The 26,895-nt window shown below is 44.8% G+C and overlaps 1 protein-coding gene across 1 annotated transcript; it reads right to left on the bottom strand.

Moving 5' to 3' along the window:
* Positions 1–3,252: 3,252 nt before the first annotated feature.
* Positions 3,253–25,750, bottom strand: CTDSPL2 (CTD small phosphatase like 2). Its single transcript, XM_056865740.1, has 12 exons — positions 25,546–25,750; positions 19,961–20,099; positions 18,676–18,825; positions 18,252–18,467; positions 13,828–13,906; positions 13,161–13,272; positions 12,923–13,009; positions 9,304–9,366; positions 9,135–9,214; positions 6,763–6,889; positions 5,026–5,121; positions 3,253–4,202 (listed from the first exon to the last, which is right to left on the bottom strand). Exons 1-12 carry the CDS (start codon positions 25,729–25,731, stop codon positions 4,137–4,139), a joined length of 1,401 nt encoding a protein of 466 aa, XP_056721718.1. The 5' UTR covers positions 25,732–25,750; the 3' UTR covers positions 3,253–4,136.
* Between the last annotated feature and the right edge of the window lie 1,145 nt (positions 25,751–26,895).

Raw genomic sequence — 26,895 nt, forward strand, 5'->3', positions numbered from 1 at the left:
AGGGAGTTGGAGAAGCGGAGGTTGAGGGGGGACAGGATTGCTCTCTTTAAGTATTGGAAGTATTGGAAGGGCAGGGAGCTGTTCCTGTTGACAGATGATAAGAATTACAATAATGGCTATAAATTATGGGCAGAAACGTACCGGCTGGATATTAAGATAATTTTTTTAAAAGTAAGAGTAGTTCAGCAGTGGAATGGCTGCCTAGGGAGGTGGTGCGCTCCCCCTCTCTGGCAGTCTTCAAGCAGCGACTGAATGAACACTTGTCAGGGATGCTCTAGGCTGATCCTACATTGAGCAGATGGCCTGCATGGCCCTTTACACCTCTGATTTTATCATTATATCCTAAGAGCTAGATTTGAGTCCAGCAGCACTTGAGACATCAACAATATTTTTCTGATATGAGCTTTTGAGAGTCAAAGCACCCTTTGTCAAATACTAAAGGACAAAGGGAACTTTGACTATCAAAACCTCATACTCTGAAAATCGGGTTGGTCTCTAAAGTGCTACTGGACCCAAATCTAGCCCTTCTACTGAAGACCAATATGGCTACCCTCTGAAATGCATCATGAGACACTCCCCCCACCCCGTGACTCCTGGGGCAACCTATCCCATAAAAGCTTACTCTACCCTACAAGCTGAGAGGCCTACGTAGTAGCTGTAGGAGGAGGAAACATCCTAGGACTTGGTTCAATTCAGCCACCACACTACATCATGGTTCAGGTTTTACGACTGTCCAGAAAGTCAGGATTGGAAGCCATCATCGAAATCACCCTGTAAAACCATGTTTTGGTATAATGTCTGAACTGACATGCCGCAAGAGTGACTGGGCCTACCTGTAGAGACACCTGCAGCTTATTAGCAGGAGTGCTGAGCCATTTGGCCAATCCGATTGGCCAAATCTAATTAATAATTTGCTTTGGAAAACCTGGACTACTTCGGACATTTATTAGACAAGGAAGACTTCAGCTGGGTTAAGCTCACTTACACTCTTCAGGGTCTCATTATCTCTTCTATACAAAACTTTCCATCAATAAGGGAATAACTCATCTTAAGACTGTAGCTATATAAATATAGTTAATCTTTTCCTCCTCTTCAGTAAAACCAAACCCAACCATACCAAGAGACTTGGATTCTTAGTGTCGTGGGAACAATAACAGCCACTGCACACACATTTTAAATGTTTCCCCTGAAAGGGAAAATAAGAGTTAAAAATCAGACTTGCAGCGAAATTACAAAATGATACTTTAATATGTATTTACAGAGCAGCCTGCACTGGTTGGTTTCATAGTCCTAAACAGGACTGTAGATTCCCCTCAATTTCTAATAACCCAGGTTGTCAGAGCTCACATTCTTTTTTTCTTCTTTTCAGTGACCAGACATCACACAACAGGTAGATTGGAAATGTGCAATGTATTTGTTACCTTAACTAAAAGTAGCCATGGTTTTTACTGAAAATGCACAAAAGCTTCAAAAAGGTACTCTAAAAAGGAGCTGTACAGTTTTCCTTTGAGTCACAGAGAAATGTCCATCAATTATTTTATTTAGGGAAGCGTTTTCTATATTGGACTTCTTTGTGAACTGTAGAAAATAATCTCTTAATACAGCATAGCAAACAAATTGTTATGGTAATGGAGAAGCACCCCCATGCACGCACCCCCACGCACGCTCTCTCTGCACCCACATATCCTAATTAAAGGGAGGGATCTCTTGCCCCTCCAGAGAGCTCCCTGGTTGGCTCTCCTTCCTGCCAGCAGCCCTGGGCACCGGAAAGACTCCGCCGGCAGCCGCTACTGCTGGCTTTACTTGGGCTGCCAGAGACCCCTCAGGAGCCAACTGGTAATTCTCAGGAAGAGCCACAGGGGCATATTCTGGGATAACGATTCTCATATTTATCTTTCATTTAAAAGGAACTCACAGAGAAATTTGCAAACTTTACATTTTCAGATCGAGTCTGTCTATCCCCCATTATTAGAAAAAAAGGGAGGGACTGGATACAGGGGTCACTTTTGCACAAACACACACACTTACACACACACACACATATATATATAAATATATATATATATGCACGCATATTTAAAAATGTAACATTATGTACATTTTATTTCAATAAAGACATTAAGATAAACAGCGTAAAGATGCCCAGATGTCCTAAAGTTAAATACATTTCAAAGATTCTCATTAAACGAATCTGTAGCATTTTCCTGCAAACAAAATACCCTTCTTAAAATACAAAAAAAGTCAGCATTCTGGATAGCAAATGCTTTTTTACTTTTCTGCAGAAAATCCACCATGATTTTGTTTTCAATGACTAATGATTTCCCACAAAGCAGGGCTTGCTCTACATGCTAACTTTTTTTAAACAGTTCAGTGACACAATGTGCTAGCTACATATACAACAGATAATATAGTAAGAAAACACTCAACCTGATGAAAAGTTAAAATTTTCATTAATACACTGGAAAAAACTTGACATAACTCATGCCTTTTAAAATCAAAAAATACAAAAATTAAATGTTTTCCTAAAAAGATTTTCCTTATTTTAAGGACTCATTGGAAAATGAAGCTGCGTGTAATTTGTACAATAAAATTGTACAAGTAAACAGGTAATATACATAAAAAATTAATTGACATACTTCTCAATTATCAGTTGTCCACCTTTAATTTCCAATACTGTACTTTCTTTAACAAGCATACAAAATATCAAACTTCTCTTTAGAAAAAGTGCCATTCTGCGACATCCTTTACACAAAAACAGCCCAAGCCTATGGCATGTTAATGCAGTTTCGAGGCAAACTTACTAACTTCTACAAATTTCTCCCTTCCATAAAAAGCCTCCTAAAAAGGAGATTACGCTCCATTAAAAAAATATCCACCTCTTGTGTGAGCTGCATTAGAGAGCCACGGCTTCAGGACCATTTCCATAGGGCATAGAAAACCACTCTGATAGCATATCAGCTGCACGGGTGGCAAAGGAGTGTTCTGGACCACAGGATTCTGCATAGTTGCTATGGTGGTGCCATCAATGCTACACAACATTTAGAATTGATTGTAACAAACTGTATAGCAGAAGGACCACCCATCCCCGCACGTCAGCTTCAGATACTGAACGGCTCCCACCGTACTTCACTCCTGGAGGGAGCGGCGAGCTGAACGGCATCTGACCCAACCAGGTCTCCACAAGGACTCGTCTGCACAGGGGACTCTGAGGTACTAATTCTTGTCAGTCAACCGTGGACCCACCACGAGAGTCTGTCCAGAGTACACGCCATCACAATGGTTTAAATATTCTGAATATTAGTAATTCTTATATTTCTTCTTATCTAGCCAGTCTCTTGATTTTTGAAAAGGTTTCTACTACAGTAGAATATTACAGAAACAAAAACAAAATAATATATAAACGCAGATTTCTAAATGAAACTTACATGGAATAAAACTAGATAATATATTTAAACAAATATACAGTATGCAGGCAGACAAAGCAGGAAAATGGCCATCCAATCATATAAAAAAACCTAGTAAAATTTGGCTATTTCCAGAAAAAATAACTATGAAGCCGCCTCAACTAAAAGGAATGCATAATGAATTTCTAAAATCTAATACAGGTCAAAAATGTAAAAAGGTTATAAACCTTAACAGGGGGAAAAAAACCCAACCCAACGTTTACTGGCCATTCCTGTTGAAATGAGGATCTGAAAAGTAACACAAAAGTGGCTACAAACCCACTTAGAGAGCACCAAACAGAGAGAAAACAAAGAGTCCATTTTCAATCTCTGTTATTCATAAAATCCTGTTTTTTTACAGGTCAAACTGCTGGTGGCAGAAACAGAATTCTTTAAAAACGGCAGATGTCCTGTACATTAAAAAAGAAAGAATTGGAGCTTCACTAGTTCTAAAGACGCTTCTGTTCTAGCCTACCTGCTGTATTGTACTAATCTGTATTCCATTGGCGATATATAAAGTCCTTCTGTGACCCTTGATTATTATTGGGCGTCAGAGATAAGAAAAGCGAGACGGGGTACAAAAATGCAAAAAATTTCAACAGTAACGGCGATGTTTTTCGTTTCAGTCCAAAAGGGGAGTGGGAAGTTTCCTGCATTTTCCCCCCCTTCAGTCATCTGACAAAGGCGTGGTGTTTAGTCAGGGGGTAGTAAGTCGTGCAAACGAAATCTGTCTCTGATGTGAGGTCGAACATCTTCATTCTGCAGAGGGTGAAATAGTATTTTAATGTTAGTACAACTACTGATAATACAGGTATTTTTATTTTCAATAACATTTACAATTCAAGGCCACAAAGCAACTCTTGGCGCTCTGTTTCAGAAGCCAAGAAAAGTCAGCAGGCAGGCACTGTCTGTGGGAGGCCTGGAACTGAAATAAGGAATGCTACATTTCTAGCCTCCTGGTCACAGTTTTGTGAGTAAAAGCACAATCCATGCGAGAGTGCAAAAATCGTATCAAGGGATGTTAAACAGTGAAGAGGAAAGAGAAGCAGAATCGTGCCTGCCCCTTATTCACTTCTGCATTGTACAAAGAGCAGGCTTTGTTCAGAAGCTATACACACTCTGTAGGGAGCAGGTGAGGAAAGAGGTCCGGATCCTGTTCTCTCCCAAGAGAGTTCACATGTAACACCTACACAGCCCTTTCTATGCAGAGTTTTCATGAGTCCCAAATACTTCTACAGACAGATCCAATAAACCTGGGTTTAAATGCATGTCCAATCTTACTCCACAGGCTCAAAATAGCTAAGAGAATATATAAAAGTAATACGCACACACTTTACATCACAATCCTCTGCCCCACCAAAGGCCATCGTCCCTGAGTGAGGGAGAGGCTTTGGCTAACTGAATGCAGAGACAAAGGACAAGCCACCCAAAACATCTCTTCCCATTCCCTTACATATACTCTGAGCCAGGAAGACCCCCAGGGGCCCCTCAGGCATTTGTGAAAGAGGATTTCTAAAGCCCAGTTTAGCATCCTGAGCCCAGGCAGATGAACTCTTATGAAGCTACAGGAGAGAGTACGTACCAGCTCTACAAGTTTCTCCAGAAAAGGAATCAATTTCAGGAGTTCATTATCATTTTTATCCATGAACCAGCTCTCTATAGGAATTCCATTTGAAAGCTGCAATAAAAACCACAGTCAAGTTAACTTCTTGTGCTAGAATTTCTCTGAAAGGAAAAGGGGTGAGTTGGGGAGTGCGTGGCTGCAGCCCCCAAATGCACACCACAGCCCCACCTCAAAGACACTGCCCAGCTAAGCAAGAGTCTCCTTTACAGCTTGTCTACTGGTGAGACCAGCTGCACTTCAAACTTCCCTCAAGTCTGAAAAATAGCTTGCCCCGGGCGGGGGGGGGGGGAGGTGCAGCTTTAACCACAGAATGCATTGCTCACTAGAAGAAATGTACCACAAGTTGTGTCAACAGATCACAGGCCACGCCGTTTCCTATGAAACATGAGAAAAATGAGGACCTGCAACCCTCCATTCTAGAAACGCAGAGCTTCATGTTGAAAGACACCCTGTCCCCAGACGTGGCTCACATCTATCAGCAAAACTGATACAGCCAGAAGACAGCTTGTATTTTTATAAAATGTTGAAGCCACCTGCATCTGATAACGGTCTTGATCCTATTGAATCATGAGCACAAAGAACTCCAAGAGGCAGACGTTTCCCCATCTCTTCTCTTTCTCCCTCTCCCTCTCTCATTCTCTCTCTTACACACACACACACAGCCTGCTTTGTACCCCAGAAGTATTTCATTGAGTATTAGGTAAACTTCGTCATGAAAATGCACCCTCTGGCCTGTGACTGGCCCACCTGCCCTATCAAACTCAGAAAGGTTTGGCCTGTCCTTGCTTAAGAGTTGCTTGTTCTCTTCTATCCATGGGTATCTTTGTGCGACTCTGGGCCCAGGCAGGGTAGGAGAACCATCCACACAAGTGCTGATTGACATGCAAGCAGACAACACAGGAGGCAACTTGGTTGCAGCGCAATTTGCTTAGAAGCATCCCCTGACCTTCAGCAGAGGATTTACTGAGTGGGATGCTAGTGGTGATAGAAGTCCACAAGTTCTTTCCACTCATGCTTTCATAGGCTTCAACCTGTTACGTTTGGTGGAAGAGAAACACTTCATAGTTCAAGATATTGTGCGTTTATGTGCATGTTGTGGTGAGTATCATAACAAGAGACAGACACTTGCTGTGATGTGGCGGAGAACACCATGAGAAAGTTCTCTTAGTTGTTAACTCAGCAGGTACTAGAGGACAGTGGGAAGTTGTCCCTACTGCTGGGGGATCAGGCACACATGCGGGAGAGCCCTCTGGGAGGAAGAACTCCCACTCTTAGGACAAAAGAGTAGAAAGTTCAGAGGCTGCCTTTCTGCAAGTGCCTATTCCCCAACACTGCAGAGCCCGTGAAGAAGGTTGCACTGCGTGGCGTAGTGGTTAGGAGTGGCGGACTCTCAACCAGGCTTGATTCCCCACCCCACCACATGAAGCCTGCTGGTTGACCTGGGGCCCCTCACAGTCCTCTCAGAGCCCTCTCAGCCCACCTACCTCTCAAGGTGTCTGTTGTGAGGGGGGAAGAGAAGGTGATTGTAAGCTGCTTTGAGACTCCTTAAAGGTTGAGAAAAGTGGGGTATAAAAACCAACTCTTCCTCCCACTCAGAGACCACTTATTAGCTAAGATGTCAGCACATATTTTTTTCACTTTTGCTTTATAATTCTTACCAGAACTGAGGTTTGAAAAAGAATAAGAAATACTCACCTGATAGGCAAAGGCTTGTGGTGAATTGTCAATAATGATCGTTTTCGAGAGATCTCTACCAAGGATGTTTAAATCCTTTATGTAGTTTCCTTGGACACAAACGCAGTGCTCACGGAAAAGTCGATGCCTGTGGGTAGTTAAAAGGGAACAAATGCACAATGACAGCGTTGCCGTTTCAAAGCTTGCCCATTTGGATGGGCTCAGTGTCCACCCAGCACAACCTGTTTAATGACGTTTTGCTCTTAGGCCACCATGATACGAACAAAGCACCTCTATTCTGCCTTTTCCACTACTGATACTTGAGGCAGCTTACTATACTTATATGAGGTATAAAGCAACATATGTAATTTAGAGTACAGGTTGCAAGCTAAAAAACAACGGCAAACTCCCACAAAAAAAATCCAGGCAGCAAAGAACTAGCAAGGTCAGAGTGCACCCAAATGCCCTAAAGAAAAGAACGACATGGTTCAGGCGCCAGGTGAAGACCACCGCTGGTCGGCAGTGAACACTGCCCAACAGAGTACTCCTGAGAGGCGGGGCTTCTGTTGAAAAGGCCCTCCCTCCATCAGGCTGTGTCTCATCCAACTTCTGAAAAGGGGGCAACCGAAGCAGGTCCTCCAAGGAAGACCGACAGTCCCTTGAGTGACACTGGTCCAAAGAGCCATTCAGACCTTTATGTTGTGCCCAGAAACAAACAGGAGGCTGTGCAAATATTTCAGAACTATAAACACATCAGAGTAGATTAATTTAAATCAGTGATTTATATTGCAAAGAAAAAAAGCCCACTTTAGCTAAAAAAATTCCATTATTATTCTCTCTTACATCTAACTTTATACTTTTAGCTAGACTGAAGTCCAGCAGCACCTTAGAGACCAACAAGATTTTTGGGGCACGAGCTTTCGACAGTCATAGCTCCCTTCATCAGATACAAGTTGGAATGATGAAGAGAGCTTTGGACTCTCAAAAGCTCGTGCCCTGAAAATCTTGTTGGTCTCTAAGGTGCTGCTGGACTTGGATCTAGCTGTTCTAGTGCAGACCGACACGGCTACCCTCTGAAACCATCTTTACATTTTGATTATTTTAGAAAGTGATACACTAATGTTCTATTGAAAGCAAAATGCTCACAGCCCCACTTTAAAACCTGCAGTTATGACAGGCTTCTGTGGAGAGGTGGCAGCTGGAATCAACACCAGGCGCATTTTTTCTTTCCCATGTCTGCCCTTTCTTGTTTTCATATAAACTGCCTGGACTCACCCCATAATCTACACCAGAAACCACTACTGGGGTAGCTCAGGAGCAAAAGATCACTCACATCTATCAGTGGAGTGACTTTCTAGCTCCTAGGGACAGAAACGAGCCATAATGCAAACACACAAATTGCTGTGCTGCTCTGCATGGACAAGCAACAAAGATATCTTCATGCCCCACTTTTCTTTAAAAAGAGCAGCAACTTTTCATAAATTTGTCACAGAATTCATTCAGTTTTATATATTTGCAAGTTCCAATTTATTTGAACTAGGTTAATTTAATAGAAAACTATCATAGCTTAGAAGGGAAAAAAAATAACACAGCTTTTTTTACATCACTGATTTTTATCCACCCTGAAATATAATCATTATGGTGAATTCCTGTTGGGCTGCCTAGAAGCCACATCTTGAACTGACAATTCTGAATGGTCTTTAAAAGCAGCCCCACAAATAACCTTCTGTACTAAAACAGTGGATGGTGAACTGCCAAAGGTCTGCCCTTTCTTAGAAAGTTGGTTTCGTGTCATGAAACCCACAAGGGCTCCCACTGATAAGGCTCCGTCTCAAAGGACCGCAACACTATCCACCTCTTGCTGGCAGAGGAAGCTCATTTATAACTGGAGTTGGAATGCTGGCCTGCTAAAGACGAATGCACAGCTTTAATGATTAACTTGACCAGGAGATGAAGGTCCAGCCCATTACTGCAGAAGAAAATCTCGTACAGTAAACCAAGGCAAAGTGTTCTTCTGGACAGATGCCGTGTCCTGTGTGCACACCTGAGGGAGCCAAACTGGCCAAGCCTGGGAACTGGCTTTCCAGTGCCCAAAGGTCCACAGCATTCAGGGGCTGCACAGATCAGGTCACTGACAGCCACGCTATCAAAGCTCACTTCCCATCATTATATTGTTGGTGACTCAACTAAACACCTCAATGCCCAAGTTTAGTATTTTTAAGGCTTTGTTTTGAAATCATGCCAGCTTTTCCTCACACAAGGGAAGCACCCCATTTGTGTTCAGCTTCTGAGCCACCCTGCAGTGTTTCAAGAGGGCAACAATTCTGAAATGCAACTGTCCAGATTTTCATCGCAACAGTGCCTCACTCCCACTGGGTTGTGGCCAGGCTTACCTGACCAGTTGCTTTTTAGGATCTAGTATGTTCAATAACTTGTCTGCATACACCTTCTTTGAAGCAGTAAAAAGAATGATCTACAAATGAAGCAAGGAGACAATTACCACCTGCTCAACCATGGAATCGCTTACAGAGACCCATGCACGACCCAGGCATCTTGCATTACCTCATAGATCTGTGACATGCGCTCTAAGAATTCTCTGAAGAACGGTCTTAACCGCACATAAACCTAGAACACAAAAGCCATTTAACAGAATGTACAACAAAGAGAAAGTTTCACATTCAAAGTAAACAACAGATAGCTGGTAAATTCTTCAGTAAAAGTTATGTTAAACCCATAGTCAGCAATAAGAATTTACATTGCAATTTTTGATACTATTTGCTGTCCTAGCATACCACACCCAGCAGTGATTTATTGCAAATGGTACCGTAGTAAATGTACCAGGCAACCTGTTTTGGCAAAGAGCTATTTTCTTTGCCTGGTTACCATTTGGTTAAGGTTCCATCAGAGATATCATACATGGAACCATCAAGTGAAGGGCCATTTGTAAAACAAAAACCAACAAGCAAACTTGTGAGCCTCAGGAGAGTTCTCCTTCAGCTTGAACGCTTCTGTCAGATTAGTATGCTAATTCAGGGCCAAGGAAATAGCTCACAAGTTATCACTATCTGAAAGCAATGGAAAATTCATCAATTCTTATGCCTCTACTAGCAGGAAGAGAAAATAACTCATTTCTATACCACCTAGCTTTAGAAATGTTAGCATTTACGGAATGTACAAGAACTTGCCACCCAGAGTAACTATATACAGTTTTTTCTAGTTTAACATCTCATCTTCATTGAACTCTGCATCTTTCACCAGCAAAGAAACCCAGAAACATCAACCCACCAAGTCTTAAAGGGCTCTTGCAGCAAGGCCTCCTCTGCCAGCCCCCACCCAGGGAGGCATTAGGATGGACACCAGACTATGTTGCCCTCCTCCTCAAACCCATCCCACAGGGCAAAGCTTCAAGCAGGGCATGGAAGCCTGTTTCTGCTGCAAGGGATGCTGAGCAGCCATTAGCCAAAAAGCGCTGAAAGCCTGCAGATGTTCCATTCAGAAAGAATGATGAAAATCTCCTTCACAAAATAGGCTGGAGTGAGGAAATCTGCATTCCAGCACCAATACCCTTGAAAGCATCAAGTTTGATGGTACTGGTACACACTGAACACCAGTCGAATGAAAATTTTCCTCTGGAGAAAAGTAATGCATTATTTCGTTGCAAAGGGAAAATCAGCAAGCTTGTATTCCAACGTTACCTTCATATCATCTCCAATAAACGCTTGCTGCAATGCATGTCACACTACATACTCTATCTGTACGCTGTAAAAATCCCTTCAACATTTATATGTAAATTTAATCATCAGGGGAGAAAACAAACAGAATGGCATTTACAAAAGCCTTAACTGTAGGCAGTCTTACAGAATAAAGTGACATTTCAACACATTTTTGTGAAGTGACGGAAAATAAGTTTCAAAGTTTGTATAGCAGCCATGAGGGTATCTGGGTTTGGCCTCCCCCCATCCGATAATTCCTGCGGCACTTCAGAGTGCCCTGCTTAGTGGAGAAGTAGGTTAGGTGGAGGGTGCCTTGCCAAAGACAAGCTTTGGAACAGAGAACACTCACTTCCCCTGCTGTATAAGGGTAGCAAACGCACAGCAGAAAGGGATTGTCCCAAAACAAAGCCTGGCACCAGACACCCTCCTCCTCACACTTGCTAGCCTACAGTAGCCGGCAGCGCCTCCCCTCTGGGCTATACCTGGCTGTGGGCCTGGAACACATTCACCAGCACTGCGACTGCCTTGAGCAAGGAAGTTCTGAACACCTGAAGCCTCCAGTGCCCCCAGCTCCAGCCCGCAGGACTCCTGCCACAGCATGCCTGATGATTTTGCTACAGCTACCACTTTTGAGGTTGACTAAATGGTGCTTTTTCAGAAACTAGCAAAAAACAGGGCAACACTGAGGCTTCAATTATTTTAAAGGGTTACAAGTGTACTACAGATAAAATCCACTCGTATTTTCTTGTCCTTCTCCTCCCTTTACATTTACGTCATCCTTGTGAGCAGAAAAAACAACATGCAAAGCTTAAAGAATTCTATGGTTTGTGTGTATAAGACATGAAATTCGTCTCAACCCAAATCAGAAGAGATGAGTAAGTTTATTTTGCAGAGAATTACTTTCAGATACAGATTGAATGCCTGGAGCCTTCATCTCTGAAGCACTAAGTGGCAGAAGTGAGTTTCCCAAGAAGCAATTTCCGTTTCTCTCTACACCTTAAATGATATGAACCAGATCCTAAACACACAGATTTGTAAACTGGCACCAATGAAAACAGCGCAAGTTACTTCCAAATGTCCTTGAAATGCAAAATGCTTATGGATCAGGACCACCACCAGAGCATTCATAGTCTCAGCCTGTTTACTTGGAAGGAACTTTTAATGAAACAGAGTCAGTGAACAGGTTAAGGATTGGAAGTTAGTACACTCCCAGGCAAATGCCGCCATAATTGCAGAAGGTGACGTTTGCTGAGGTGCCAGCCCGCCCCACCCCCCCTGCGACACCAGGACAATGAACAGCTGCTAAGGGAGCGGGAACATACTTCAAGCAAAAGAAACTGTTTGGGACTCTGGCCCATGTAAATTCTATGTTTAACTTCACCCCCAAAATCAATCGTGTCCCAGATCACTGTCAGAATTATCCTTTTAGATAAAGAGCTTTTGTAGAATAGCGCCTGCTACTCAGCTGCACTCAAGTATGGAGCACCTCTGTCTCAGACTGCACAGGTGGAAAGAATGCCAAAGCAAACTTCCAGCCCTGACCTCTACTATCCAAGAGCCAACTATTTCTTCCGGTCCAGTCTAAGAGGAAACTGAACATGGTCATCACCAAACAGGAGACATGAAACCCATGTGATTGGTTTTTAATCTCATTTTAAGCCTCAGAATTTTGAAGGATTTAAAAATAAAACAAAAGACAAAAGACAAGTTTTAAAATTAGGGTAAAGTACCTGGACAAGTGTCCGTTTAAGGTGCCTCATTCTCCAAAGATACTACAGAGGGGTCCAATATCGTGCGAACTACATGGAGGGAAGCTGTTGCTACTCCCAGGTACATCACACAATAGGGACCTGAGAACAACAGCTGGGGTCAATGCAGCATCTTTGGCAGTTGCTGGAACACACCTCCTCCTCCTCCTCCTGCTCCTTCCTTGACAGAATTGTTGAGCGCCCAGTCGATGAAAGCTAAGAATGTGTTGTGAAGCACAACCAACAGCTAGCCATCTGGTAGACTCCATCAACAAAAGCAACTCTGGTCACAAAAGCAGCCACTATGAATGAAGAGGGGGATCTATCTGAGAGCAAATTATCAGCAGCTCTGGAAAGTTTTGTGTGTGCGCAGAAATAACCAATTAAATAGCATGGATTTGTTTCTTTATGCAAGGAAGAAAGAATGCTCTTCTCTGGCAAATGGCTCACCATTTAACATTTCCAATATTCCTGCCTCCACTTGCTGGTAAGGCTACTAAGAAGAAATGCAGGCAAGAGGAATCCATCTGGCTTCCGGAATTAATCAACACTGCAACTGATACAATAAGATACCTGAAAACTTGCCTAACAAAACGTCATCCACTATAACCAATACCACTTAACTTCCAGTGCTTATGGAGGGCAAGAAGAGCATGGGCAAGTCGAGTGTGTGCCCATTAATTCATACCAATCGGTTTCCCCTTCACCCCTTTTGATTACCTGGTAAATTACATCTTGGAAAAGGACTGGAAAGGTGAGTGCAGCATCTTCCAGTTCATTTAGACTACAATGGACTAATGTTTCATCCTACAAAAAATTAAGAAAACAGGAAGACTTAAAAGTCAAAAAATTAATAACTGATTTGTGTTACCTGAAAGGATTCCCCCCCATATGTATACCACGCAAATGCCATAATCAAAGGTTCAAGTTTCTACCAAGCATAATTCATAATCCTTACCAAGTCTAGAACTAAGGAGAATTCTGGTGTGCTCCTGGTTTTCAGTGGAAGGGCAGGCTTCCGATTAAGTTGTTCTTCGGTTAGCGGTGGAACGTGTTTGATGAAATAGTAGCTATGAGGAAGACAAACCAAGATACTCTTTGTTCATTCATTTCAATGAATGCTTTTTGCAGGGGCTTCAGATACATTGAATAACTTAGAAGTAATTGGTTCTTGTAGGTTATCCGGGCTGTGTGACCGTGGTCGTGGAATTTTCTTTCCTGACGTTTCGCCAGCAGCTGTGGCAGGCATCTTCGGAGGAGTAACACTGAAGTAAGTTCGAAGCCAGTGTCAAAGGCTAGCAAAGCTGACATACAGGCTAGTAAGATGGTGTGTGGTGTGAGCCAGGTCTCTACTGGACACACAAAGCCCTGAAATAACTTCCTCTTTGGAAAAGAGCTTGGGGATGCGCATGAATCTTGGGACTAAATGAGGTTGTTTCATTGGTTTAAATACCCCAGTCCCTCAACTGTGGCTGACATAATTATGCTCAAAGTAAAGGTATCATAAAAGTATTTAGTGTAGGCTCATTTCCTTTAATCGCTAATAAAGCTAATTTACAATTTAAAAAAAATGTATCTCATAAAACACCTAGAATTACAAAGTGAAATCAAAGAGAAATACATACGGATCGAAGACTTCCCAGTCTTCTTCATAGGTGGCTTCAGCATGAGCTGACGAATAACCACTGTCCGGAGATACTGGTGCTAAGAAAACATGATTAGTTGTCACTTAGTTAATCTGAAGGAGAGAGAATGTTTCTTTAAGCAGCAGACTGGAGGCTACCAGCATTTTATTGGAAAGATATTTATATACCATGTTTCTGTATCGCTGAAAGTGTTTTTCATAAAAGTCCAACCCAGTTCATGAAATAAATCTGTTAATTTTACAACTTCAAAAATAGTACTAACTCTCCAGCAAATACCAGAATCATAAATCAACCTACAACCATTTTTAAAAGCTCTGTTTTGCATCTTCTTTTAAGCAATGACAAAGATGATATGACCCTAACTTCAATGGACAGCCTATCTCAAAGGGCTGGAGCTACCACAGGAAAAGCCCTCATTGGGACCGATACAGTCTTGCCCTCCCTCATCTGCAGGAGAGTAAGCAATTCCTGCTGCCAGGAGCCAAGAGCCCTTGCAGGCTTCAATGGGGAGAAGGCAGCTCAGTAAGCATGTGGGCCCCCGGCTGCTAAGGACCTGAAAGGTTAGAACCAGCACCAAGCACTGGATCTGGATACACATCAGGCAATCAACAGTGCTGTCCAAGAATCTTCTTAACATGTAAAGTACTGCTCCAGTCATCAATGCCCTATACATTTATCTATTCTGCTTATTTATAAATGTATTAGTCCAACTTTCTCAATGACACTCAAAGCAGATTACACCATGTAAGTCAATGCAATTAATATGAGAAGACACCTAATAAGCAATGTACTAAGACCAGGATTACAGGAATCTGAATGAACACAGCAGATTAGGTATGATACAGACTGCAGAGATAATGAAGAAAATAATATTATACCAATAGAAACTACGCAGCTACAACAGGGAAATACCCTCTACACAGTGGTTTCGTTCAAAGTCCCTCCCCATTTGTAAAGTGCTTTCCCGAACCTTCTGTTCTACTAGAGCCCTTTAATAACGTAGATGGGAAAACCCTCCTGAACTACTCCATTTTGCATAGTTTGCGAAATGACAGGAGTGGAGGACCCCTCCTGACCTCCCCTGGCAGGCCATCCCACAAGGCAGGGGCCATAACAGAGAATGCACACGTATGGGCAGTTGTTGATCTTGCCTATTTGTCTGGTGGCATGCGCAGAAGGCCATGAAGTTGTCATGGCGGAGCGGAGGGCAAGAGGTGGTCCTGCAAATATGAGGGTCCAAGGCCTTGGCAGGGCTTTGCACTTGATAGCCAGTACCTTGAACTGAACCTGGTAGCTGAGTTCAACTGGTGACATGCCCACGGTGTAAGTTTGTTTCTTGCGTCTTTTGTGCCACTTAAGGTGAGAGGCTGCATTTCTCTAGCTTCAAAGGGTCAGCACCTCCGCAGAGGAACAAGCCTCCTGGTGTGAGCTGAAGAGAGACAGCACAAGAGCTCCTGCCCTTGGGCTTTTAGCCTAGGGCCCAGCCATTTTCACACTAACACTGCAAGGAACTCCGATACAAAAGAGGGAGAGATACAGCCAAGTTATATACCTGGAAGCCAAGACCAGCACTTAAAACGAACTAAAACAATACCTGCTGGATGACACTAACTAATCAAGTAGTTAGCTCTCCACTGCTTTATGACCAAGGTTTTTTTTATTAGTGGTTCTGGTGGCAATTTATACATGGGGTAGAGTGTTTGATGAAGGTGCTATTTCAGTACAGTTTGGAGCAGGTTTGCTGGAAAGGCAGCATTACAATTCATAGAATCGTAAGAGTTCAAAGGGGCCACCAGGGTCATCTAGTCCAACCCCCTGCACAATGCATCTCCCTTGATCATTCCCTGCGTCCACACAAGACTGAGACCAGAACATGCCCACCCCTCACCCACCTTATATTCCCTGTGAGGGAATAGGATGGCATGATCAGTGAAGTCAAGGGTTGCTGACAGATCTGACAAAAGCATCTGCCAGGCACAATCCCTACCCATTATTTTAAAATAAAACCCTAATAACAGTTTCAGGAAGCATGCCTATTTCAAAAAGCTGTTGTTAACCTAAGCCTCAGGTGTCCCAATTTTGTCCTTACCACAATTTTATCAACCCTGACTAGCACAGATCTGGCCTGCGGGAAATGGGCCTCCTATAATCCTGAACAACAACAAAAAAAGGGGGGGGGGAACCAAATTAAACTCAACCAAAATGCTGCATCCAAACCGAAGAGGTTGAGCTAGAAAATTCTAAAATTACAAATATATAAATTTTAATAAGTTCCACAGTATAGTTAAAAACATAAGGCCTATAACATAGGCAAGTCTTTCACAATCAATAAAAACATACAAACTCATACACATGCGATGTAAAGTCTTACAATGACCAAAGCAGGACCCAACAAGGACCTTATTGGATCCTACTTTGGTCATTGTAAGACTCTGCATCGCGTGTGTATGAGTTTGTATGTTTTTATGTTATAGGCCTTATGTTTTTAACTATACTGTGCACCTTATTAAAATTTATATATTTGTAATTTTAGCATTTTCTAGCTCAACCTCTTCGGTTTGGTTCCTCCTATAATCCTGTCAACATCCATCAGTGTGACCAATCCTCAACTAGCCTTCTGACACCTCTATCACCTGATCTGTACCCAAGCCAGAACGCAAGTTACTAGTTTTAAAAGATTTTATTTGTGAAGAAGCTAGCAGAAACGGCAGAGTTTATATCAGATTCCAATTTGATCCAAACTTCCCTCAGTGTTACCAGCCTATGCACAACTTAAAACAACTGAGCTGGGCAGGATCCAGCAGCTGCAATGGCTGCAGAGAAGGAAGAGTTCTTTGCAGCTGTCATGGGTGTTCAGACTTGCTCTATGCCATGCTCTGCCCGATTTGGCTCGAGTTTTCTGCCAGCAACTCTATAGATGTCTCCCCACCCATTTTATTCCTCCTGGCTCATTGGTACAACATGAAACTGGAGCCCTATAAGAGCAGGGAAGAAGATTCCCAAGGGTGATCCTGTCCAGGGCCCTGAGGAGTCTGCAATTCTGAATCCCCACAAAGTCTCAGTGCAGTCACTAGCCTGTATCTTAACATCCCCCCCCCAGCATTCTGGAAACCCAACAGATCCACAATCTCCAAGGGTGGCCCAACTTAACCTGGCCCTCACAGAGGGAGAGGGACATGACCACTCAAAGCCTTCAACTGGGAAGCATGTGACCATGTCAAGGGCTTCATCACCTCACGAGAAATCTGCTTGGTACAAAACGGCGAAAAAAGGTCTCGGATGTGACCTTTTCACAGCTGCTGGGCCCAAAACTACCTGGATTTTGCCATGGCAGCCGTGAAATAATGAGCTTGGTCTCCCAATGTAGACTGAGCAAGATGGCTAAAAACATCCATCACAACCTGCCCGGGGTCTCCAACACCAGGACCAAGAGCTCCTCCATCAGTGCAGCTAGCATAGGTGTAGGCAAACTAGGTGGACCAGATACCAACAGGAGCTCTAGCCAGTCCCTGGCCTCCAGCATCAAGGACATACTTTTAAATGCCAGCTATTACTTGTCCTGGGAACTGGAGGCAGGAGAAAGACTCTCTGCAGATCACAGCCACTTCACCTCCCTATCTTCTCACTTAGGGATGATGAAGGGCCACATGCTTGGCTGGTGTCAACTGAGACAGAACATCATCTGACTGCTTCAGCCAGGTGTCAGACCAGTAGGTGAATCCCTCTGGAAGTCAAGCGGCAGGGGCTTCGGAGGCAATTCTTGCACTGCCATTATCTTTATTTCATCTTTGGAGAAAGAAAGCAAGTCAGGCCCTCAAGGTTTTAGACAGCATCGGCCAAATGAGGGTCTGCATACAGAAATTTTACCTCAAAGAACAAATCTTTATCAATATTTTCAAAATCTTGTAACTTATTTTTCTAAGGGACTGCCCAAGTTAATGGCAGTAAAAAGGTCAGAGATTGCACAAGGCAAGTTGCAAGAACCACCTATCATTTCATGCAGATTTTGTAATTTTTAAAAAAGTTACAGAAATGGAAACATATATGACAGATCTGAATACTCGACCAGAAAATATTATTCCTGAGGCTATGTTCTGAACAGAAGTACTTCCTCAGGCCTGGGGGAAGGGGAGAGAGACGCACACACTCAGCCATTTCCTGCAGCTGTCGGCCTCAGACGTTGCAGCCTGACCAGCAGCCCCACAGCTTCTTCGCTCTCAGCCTTCAGGACTCCAAGATGCCGTGCCACAAAAGTTCCCTCCTCCCATATTCATCATGGACAGGCAGCCATCTAAACTGCCTTGTCCCACCCCACTGGCCTGTCCTGTCCAAGGCGGAGGTGAGGAGGGAACGGGTCTGGCTGCCAGTGTCCCAAGGCAAACCAGCACACGCCCGGCCCTTACCAGTGAGAGGAGGCAGATCACGATCAGGAACATCCTCCACTTCCTCCAAGCCGTTGTTGATTGCTGATCTGACCTGCACTGCTTGACTGGCGTAAGATGCTCCATTGGCCGAGGTGGCAGTGCTGGTGATGATCTCATCGACCTGTTCCATATCGAGCTGTTTCACGATTTCTTCCGCTTCCACAGCTTGCCCTGGAGAATCCGAGCCAGCTGTTCCTGAAATGAGATTTCTGTTTACAGGTTGCCACTGCGCTCAGATCAAGCTACCTGAGAATGTCAAGCTTTCATTTTAGATTAAGATTTTTAAAAATGAATAATAAAATCCTTATTTTCCATTTCCTGACCCGAAGAAGATAAATTTTCTTTATAGCTATTTCACAGTACTTACCGGTAATATGTAAGCGTAACTTGGTACAATACTTGCCATTTTTATTTGCTGGTGAGAAAAAATTGAAGACAGGAGAAAATATGGTCCCCAGTAAAGTAGTTCGTGGGGGGCTGCCGGTGGGGGGATTATCTTCCAATTTTCCATTTTGCCGAACATGCTGGTTTGTCATTTCATAATTTCCAGCTTCTACAACACACACACAAAAATTTGCACTCGTCAACATTCTAATGCCACAATGTTCCTATTGCCTTTCTACTATCTGGACAGGAGTGACAAAAGTTAGAAAATGCCATTAAATAAACCTCAGTTCCTAGTATTTACCAGAGATGTGCATTTAGATTTAAGCCATGTGAGGAAAATTTGTATACAACGAAAAATAATATTGCATTTGATACTACTTCCGGGGCTTACATTACGATAAATGTGTTAGTCCTCAGGATGCCACAGGGCTCTTTGCTACCAGAATGTCACTGGGCCATCTTCTCAGTCCACCCAACATATGCTTCGGCTTGGGGGTTAAACATTCCTAACACAGATCACAGCCTTCTAGCAGAAATAAAGGGCAGAACAGCCCCTCACCATGCAGCAAACCCACCAGAGCCGATGGGACTGCCTGGCCCCACAGCCTCCGTGGTGCCAAAGATGGCAGCAACACCACTGGCCACCTCTGAATGTGCCCAATCAGGAGAGCAAGGCCCCTTGGAGGATACAGCCACATGAAACCTTCAGGGGCAGATAATGGTAGCATATAGCAACAATTATACAATTCACCTATGCAGCTGGTAAAGAGCGGAGATACCCAGAGTGTCCTGATATTTTTTAATAGCACATGCACTTCTTAAAAGTGATGAATTTATGCCCCCCCCCCCCCTCAAATTTGCAGACAGAGAAGGAGGAAAAGCTACCTGCACTGGCTATACTGATCTGTGCAACAGCAAGCCCTATAATGGCTATCACGTCAAGAGAAGAGCAGACAGCTTCATTGCCTGTCTAGGCCTATCCGGCACAATCCTGTACGTCAGAACTGAACCCGAGACCAAGATCCAGATCCTTGCTCAGTGAGGAGGTCGGTGTGTGGCCCCTGGTGAGACTCCCTCTGAGCCTGGGAGACCCTTGGCCTCACACTCTGGCAATGCAGGGCACAGGACCAAGCATTTCACACAAAGGCCCTACATACATTTTATAGGAGTCCCCTGTGCAATCCTGACACTGAGTTCAGTCATTCTCTTCCATTAAACCAGAGCCAACAGTCCTAGTTACTTCAGTGACACTGAAGGAACAAAGACAACATAAGCAAGACTGGAGTGAAACATTTACAAACCTCCATTCACTTGACTTTTCCGCCTCACTCGGGAGATCTGTTTGTTAGGTTTCTCTCCTGTTCGAGGAGTAGAACTAATCAAGTTGTCATCTATATCACGTTCAATGCGACTTCTCTTTGCTGGATGTTCTCTTTCATCCTTAAAATAGAACACATAACCAAATCACAACCAGAATTTTTTGAGGCAACTGCTAGCAAACATTTAGGTCAATTTCTATTGAACTTCACTTTTATGATCGTGGCTGTGAATGCCAGCATCTGCGTCATTTTATTATCATATTCTGCAAGGTTCATTTCTTAACTGGGTGGGGGAATTGAGACAAATAAAAGGGGTCAGAGCCAATCTGCATCTCCTCCCAATTGGGGGGGGGGGTTGTGGCTCAATGGTAGAGTATCTGCTAGGCATGCAGGTCCCAGGTTCAATCCCCGGCATCTCCAGTTAAAGGGACTAGGCAAATAGGTGATGTAAAAGATCTCTGCCTGAGACCTTGGAGAGCCGCTGCCAGTCGAGTAGACAATACTGACTTCGATGGACTGAGGGTCTGATTCAGTATAAGTAATCTTCATGTGTTTCCTCAAAGTTCTACACCTCATGCAATGGAAAACAAAAGTAAAAGGCTCAAATTAATTTCATTTAAACACTACTGTATTCTAAGGCCATAGTATTAAGATTTTTTTGAAGCTGCCTGGCTGTATTTCTATCTTGAGATTTTGCTGTGCCTTTTTATAGGCATCAATTACTTATACTACTTTAATGCGCAGGAAAACCCACTGAAAAATTTCCACAGCTTAAAAGCTGCCGTGAGGACTCTCCTACATTCCTTTGAAACCCTGCAAGTTATTGCTCCAGGCACATCTGAAAATTCATTGCTCTGTTCAGACAGGAGAGCCCTTGCCAGCCCAGACTGCAAAAGGTTCTAGACCAGGGGTCCTCAAACTACGGCCCGCGGGCCGGATCCGGCCCGTCAGGGTCCTGAACCCGGCCCCTTTAAAAGAGTGCAGCCGCAGGGTAATGCTGGGAGGAAGTGACCACCGGTCACTTCTTCCCAGCTCCCTACACACGGGAGGGAAGAGGGAAGAGAGACAAGCCGCGAGGATGCAGGTCCAGCCGCCCCCCTGCTGTGCCGCCCCGGGGCTGCTGGGCCACCACTCCCGGTGGGCGGGATGCAGGCGGGCGCTTGCCAGGTGCTGTGGTGCCAGGTTGGGGCATGCCGGCAGCGGCGGCTGCTGCTGGGCATGGGCAAGCACGGCGGCAGAGGGCCGGGCGGGCTGGGGTGCGCTGCACAAGAGCTTCAGCTTCCGCCTGCGGCAGGGCCAGGAGCTGCCACCCTTGGGCTCGGGGCTCCTGCGCATGGCCGCACCTGCAGCGAGGGAGCCGCTGCTGCCGCCGCCTGCCTGCACGCCTTCCCCAGCAAGCGCGACCTGCTCTGCCCGATGGCCCGGACGCCGGGCCCCAGCGGCAGGGTGGCCTCTAGTGACTGCTGGCCGGCCGGCTCCGGTGCCGGGAGCGCACCTCGCCCAAGGCCTTCGTCCTTGCCGAGCCCCGCGAAGCCCGCCGAGCGCCCCCCCAGGGGGAAAAACACTTTTCAGGTCAGGAAAGGCCTCGCCCTGCGGAGCTTTCCCCCTCTCGGCCTGTTGGGGGGGGGGGGAGAAACACTTTTCAGACTCCCGTTTCCAGCCCTCAACGTGCCTGGGGAGCGGTTTTGCGAGGGGGTGGGGTGGGCTGGAGCATTCGGATCTTTGAGGAGAGGGAGGGAGAGTTGTGTTCGTGCGCATGCATGCGGACTGTGTTTTGACGATGCTTCCTGGCGTGCCTTCACAACTGCCTTGCAGGGTTGGTTATATGGTTTCTGAAAAGGGAGCTGAAGTTGCAGGGGGAGACCGACTTGCCCAGAATCCTGAGGTGGAATTCACCCCCTCCCCTTGGTCTGAGTTCACACCCATCTTCAGATGCGAACCTCACAGGGCAGCCTGTGTGCCCGCTTCCTGCTTGTCCCATGCCATGCCATGCCATGGGAGGCATCTGAAGGAACTCCTTTCTGTGCCAGTCCTGCCCCAGGCCCCTTGTGCCAGAAAGAGCGACCTCGCCCCCTCCTCCTACTCCAGGATCGGTGCCAGGGCAAAGGGGCCGCCATGAGCAGCTTGTTGTTAACTGACTTCTCGCGGTCCTCAGGAACTCCCTGCCTTCTTTCTGGGAAAGCAGGATGGGGGGGGGGGCAGCTGGTGTCTTGGACTGACCCCTTGGATAACCGCTCTGACCGCCATGCTGGGCCTGGGGGTTGCCCTCCTGGGGCAGGGGTAGAGCAAGCCGGAGGGTCGCGTTACGCCACCTTCTCTGGGATGGTCCGTCAGAGTCAGCCTCGTCCACTCAGACTGGCAGCTGCTCTCTGGGGTCTCAGGCCTCAGAGGTCTTTCTTGTCACCTCCTCCCTGCCCTTTTAGCCAAAGATGCTGCCAGGGGTTAGCCCTGGGACCCTCAGCACGCCCAGCCGAAACTCCTCCGCTAAGCCTCTGCGGAGATTTCAAAGATTGGTATCTGAAGAAGGGAGCTGTGACTCACGAAAGCTCATTCCCTGCCAGAAATTCTGTTGGTCTCTCAGGTACTGCTGGATTTTTGCTCTTTTATAGGGCTACAGAGATTTCAGGGTGGCGCCCCTGGTCCCCCTCAGTACTGCCTACTCAGGCTGGCGGTGGCTCTCCAGGGTCTTGGGCAGAGGTCTTCCACATCAAAGATTCAAAACACATTCAAAGATTCCACATTCAAAGATTCAAAACAGATAAAAGGAAGTATTTTTTCGCACAACGCATAGTTAAATGGTGGAACTCCCTGCCCCAGGATGTGATGATGGCTGCCAGCTTGGAGGGCTTTAAGAGGGGAGTGGACATATTCATGGAGGAGAGGGGTATTCATGGCTATTAGTTAGAATGGACTTGTATCACTTGCTATGACTAGCAGTGACAAATATGGAACCGGATATTGACCATCTCATTATCCAAAAGCAGGCCCATACTTCCCATTGAAATATTATAAGTTTATGTTGATTAAAATGGTTCTTCATTTTAAATATTACATTGTTTCTCTTATTTTTTGTGCACTACAAATAAAATATGTGCAGTGTGAATAGGAATTTGTTCATATTTTTTTCAAACTATAGTCCGGCCCCCAACAGTGTTTGAGGGACAGTGAACTGGCCCCCTGCTTAAAAAGTTTGAGGACCCCTGTTCTAGACCCTTGGCACATGGGGATCAAACATGTTCCCTCACTTGATGCAACTACTTTGCACACCCCAATTAAAGACTGCCCAGCTGCTGTTATTCTGAAAGACGGAAATTCCCCAGTAAGTTTCCCTTCTCATCAACCACCAGAGAACCATCTGACCCATCTTTCTGACGCCTGACACTGACAGGTGAGGTGAGGTTACAGGCTGTATCCGTAATGCAGTGATTTGACCATACTTTTGACAACCAGCAGAATCCATGGCTGAAAGCACTGAATTCAGTTGATTTCCATAGAGTGAATATAAACATAAACAACCACAGGCGATATTTTTATATTAAGTGCAACAAACTTCACATAGGGAATTAGCAAACAACAATGTTTCTGTCCTTGATCCTATGACTTTCTCCCCCTGTGGAGAGCCTGTCAGACCAGTCTTGGTTTTGCTCTCCGTGCTAATGATTGTGTTCACAAGCAAGTCAGTCTTCAAACTAGCAGCACATTGAGAACTAACAGCAGCTCGCCAACAGTGAAGTCGCTCAGTTCAGGGTTCATGGAAAGTCTGGCAGAAAGCAGTATATTTTAAACCAGCCACCTGAAAATCTCAACATAGCAGACCTGGTGACTCTCCCCTTGAGAGGAGTTCCACAGTGCAGAAGACACAACTGGTGCAGCCTCATTTGGAATACTGTGTATAGTTCTGGTCGCCACATACGGAAGAGCTGGAAAAAGTGCAGAAAAGGGCAACCAAAATGACCAAGGGGTTGGAGCACCTGCCCTATGAGGCAAGACTAAAGCACCTGGGGCTTTTTAGTTTAGGAAAAAGGTGAGTGTGGAGTGACATGTTAGAGGTCTACAAGGTTATGCATGGGGTGCAGAAAGTGGACAGAGAAAAGCTTCCCCCTTTTTCCATCGTAACTAGAACGTGGCACAACCCTGTGAAACTGATTAAATATAGATTCAAGACAGACAAAAGGAAGTTCTACTTCACACAACAGGTAGCTGACTTGTGGAACTCACTGCAACAAGATGTGGGATGTCCACTGGCTTACAGGTACGTAAAAAGGGCATTCAACAAATTTATAGAGGATTTATGGGTGTGAGTTCTCCTACCTTGTCAGCTGGAGCAGGTTCCGTAGTGCTTACGCGTCACCTCTTCTTTGCCTATCTTTTGTCTCTTTTCTTCCGTTCCTCCTCCTTTCTGTTCTATTTCAGACGCTTGGCCTCAGTAACCAGAGTCATGGAATGCCGCTCGCTTCCCTCTTCTGACTCTCTGTCTCTGCGCCAGCCCATCTGGGCTTTTAGGCTACAGACCCAGGCTCCTCCTTGGCCAGCGTTCCCTTACGCTTATATCTACATGCTCCCTCGCATTACCTGACCCACCCACCAATTAGCTACACGTGCCCTCTCTTCCCTTCCGTTTACCCGTGCATCCCCATCTTGTACAACAGAGGAGACCTCTTCCTGTTTCTGTTCTATCTGCCTATTCTCACCCTGGCCTTGCCTTATTTGTTTCTCCGTAGGTAACCTGTCCACTTCCTCCACCCCTTCGTTCTGCTCCTCTTCTTTGCCTCCACTTTGTTTCCCCTGCTGTTCCTCCTGCTCTCTGGTCTTTCTCAACTCCCCAACCCACCACTGAGTAGCAGATCCGCCCCGGTATTCCTCCTCCTGAGGAGTGCCAGGAGCGGAACAATGGGGTGAAACTGTTCTAGCCACAGCCACCTATGCATTTTTCAAAATGCCTAGCATTTAATGTATTCCTCTAAACATACTTGCTACCAGGGGGTGAGGTATAGGAATCATATTTCCCCACTGCTTGAGGACCTGCACTGGTTGCTTATCTGTTTCCAGGCACAACCCAAAGTGTTCTTTCTCAGTTTTAAGGCCCTAAAAGGCTGGTGGCCAGGGAATTTGAAGGACTGCCTCCTCCCATACTGTCCAGCCTACCAGATCTTCCACAACACCTCTGCTTACTGTGCCTCAGCCTTTAGAGGTGAGGTGCGTGGTGACCAGAGATGGGGCTTTTTCAGCAATGGCACCTTTACTACAGAATGCCCTTCCCCTTGAGGCTTGCCTGGTACCTACCCTACTCTCTTTTAGGCACCAAGCCAAAATGTTCTTACTTAGACGTTTAATTAGGTGTAGCCTTTTAACATCAATTTTATAGTCTTTTAGCCTGCAAACTGTTTCATCAGACTCACTTGACGATGCTCAATGCTTTGAGCTATCTTACACTTTGGCATGGTTTTTAGTTGTGTTTACAGTTTTATTATATTTTATTTTGTAAGCAACCTCAAGCAGGTTCCATAGATGGAGACAGCCAGCATGTAAATTTCCTAAAAAAAAAATTAAAACTACTGAGCCCTTACCTTGGGGGTGCTCCCTTTAATGAACTTTTTGATTGAAGACAATAAGCCCGTTTCGTTCTTCTGTGGTTTTCCTCCTCCAACAGGTAAGCTTTCCTCGACCTCTGAGTATTTCCTCTTCACCCTCAGTGTACGCTGCGTGTAACTCTGATTTGACTGCTGAGACGCTTTCCGCGTTCTCAGCCTCATTTTTGTTGCTATCACATGTAAAACTATAAAAGAAAAAGAACAGAGAATGCTCTAAGAACTAATGCTCTACAGTCCGATTAACCCAACACAGAGGAAAGTGTGGTTCTTCTTCTCTCAATGCATATTTTACCCAGGATACAACACAATGGGTTAGAGGGAGGGCATCTTGGCCATCTTCTGGGATGGAGTAGGGGTCACTGGGGGAGCAGACTGGATCTTCCCCATCTCCCCCTTCTCCAAGAAGCCTGCAGTTTGCTCCCAAAATCAAAGCATTGCAGTGAGATGTACCACAGTTTGGGATGCGCCAGTAATAAGGGGGACATTGGCTAAAATGCCCCCCTCCTCTGCTGATGACAGAAGAATGAGGTGACCGACCGCCACCCCAGCTGCTACTGTTCCCCACACTGCAGTATACTTTGTTTGCAAGGCTTTCCTGACCCTCAAGAGAGGATTTTTGGGACAAATCCAGGCTGCCTGGACAAAGCAGAGACAGATCTAAACTCCTTCGGTGAGCTTTTCTGGTGGATACAATCCTACGTGAGGATTCCAGGCATCAAGTGAAAGCCGTTGCAACCCTGACAAACTGAATTCTGACCCTCCAAAAAATTTGCAGCTGCAGCTGGCATACAGATTTTCCAAATATTATAACACACTGGGGATAAAGGTTGTATTTTTGACTCGCCCACTCTTACCAGATCTAAGAATATTTCTTAACCTTGGAGTAAGCCTTATTCATGAAGGCGACATCCACACATACTCAATACACACTGGTTTTGATCTCAACCCCCTAAATTTCTTTCAAACAATACTGTTCCATTAATGCTTTTTGGAAACATGTCTTGCAGCTAAAAAATGATAACCATTTGGTGTTTTTTGAGGACTCATAGGAGTGTGCTTTGTCAGGCTACACTGGCAGAGGCAAAATATGCCACAGTTCTGGATATTCTTCTTCATGCAGGGTGGATAAAAATCAATGATTTTTTAATTTAAATCCAATTTATTTAAATCTGATTTTTTAAAATGCTTTTTGAGGAAAAAATCTAAAGAGTTTTCTATTTAAGATGCATTATAGTTCAAAGGTATTCATCATGAAATAAGGATAATTTTTTATTTATGTAGCATAAGGCTATATGTTCATGCAATTTTAATGAATTCTATTAATCA

This window comes from Euleptes europaea, chromosome 20 (assembly GCF_029931775.1).
Source record: "Euleptes europaea isolate rEulEur1 chromosome 20, rEulEur1.hap1, whole genome shotgun sequence".
Lineage (NCBI taxonomy): Eukaryota > Metazoa > Chordata > Lepidosauria > Squamata > Sphaerodactylidae > Euleptes > Euleptes europaea.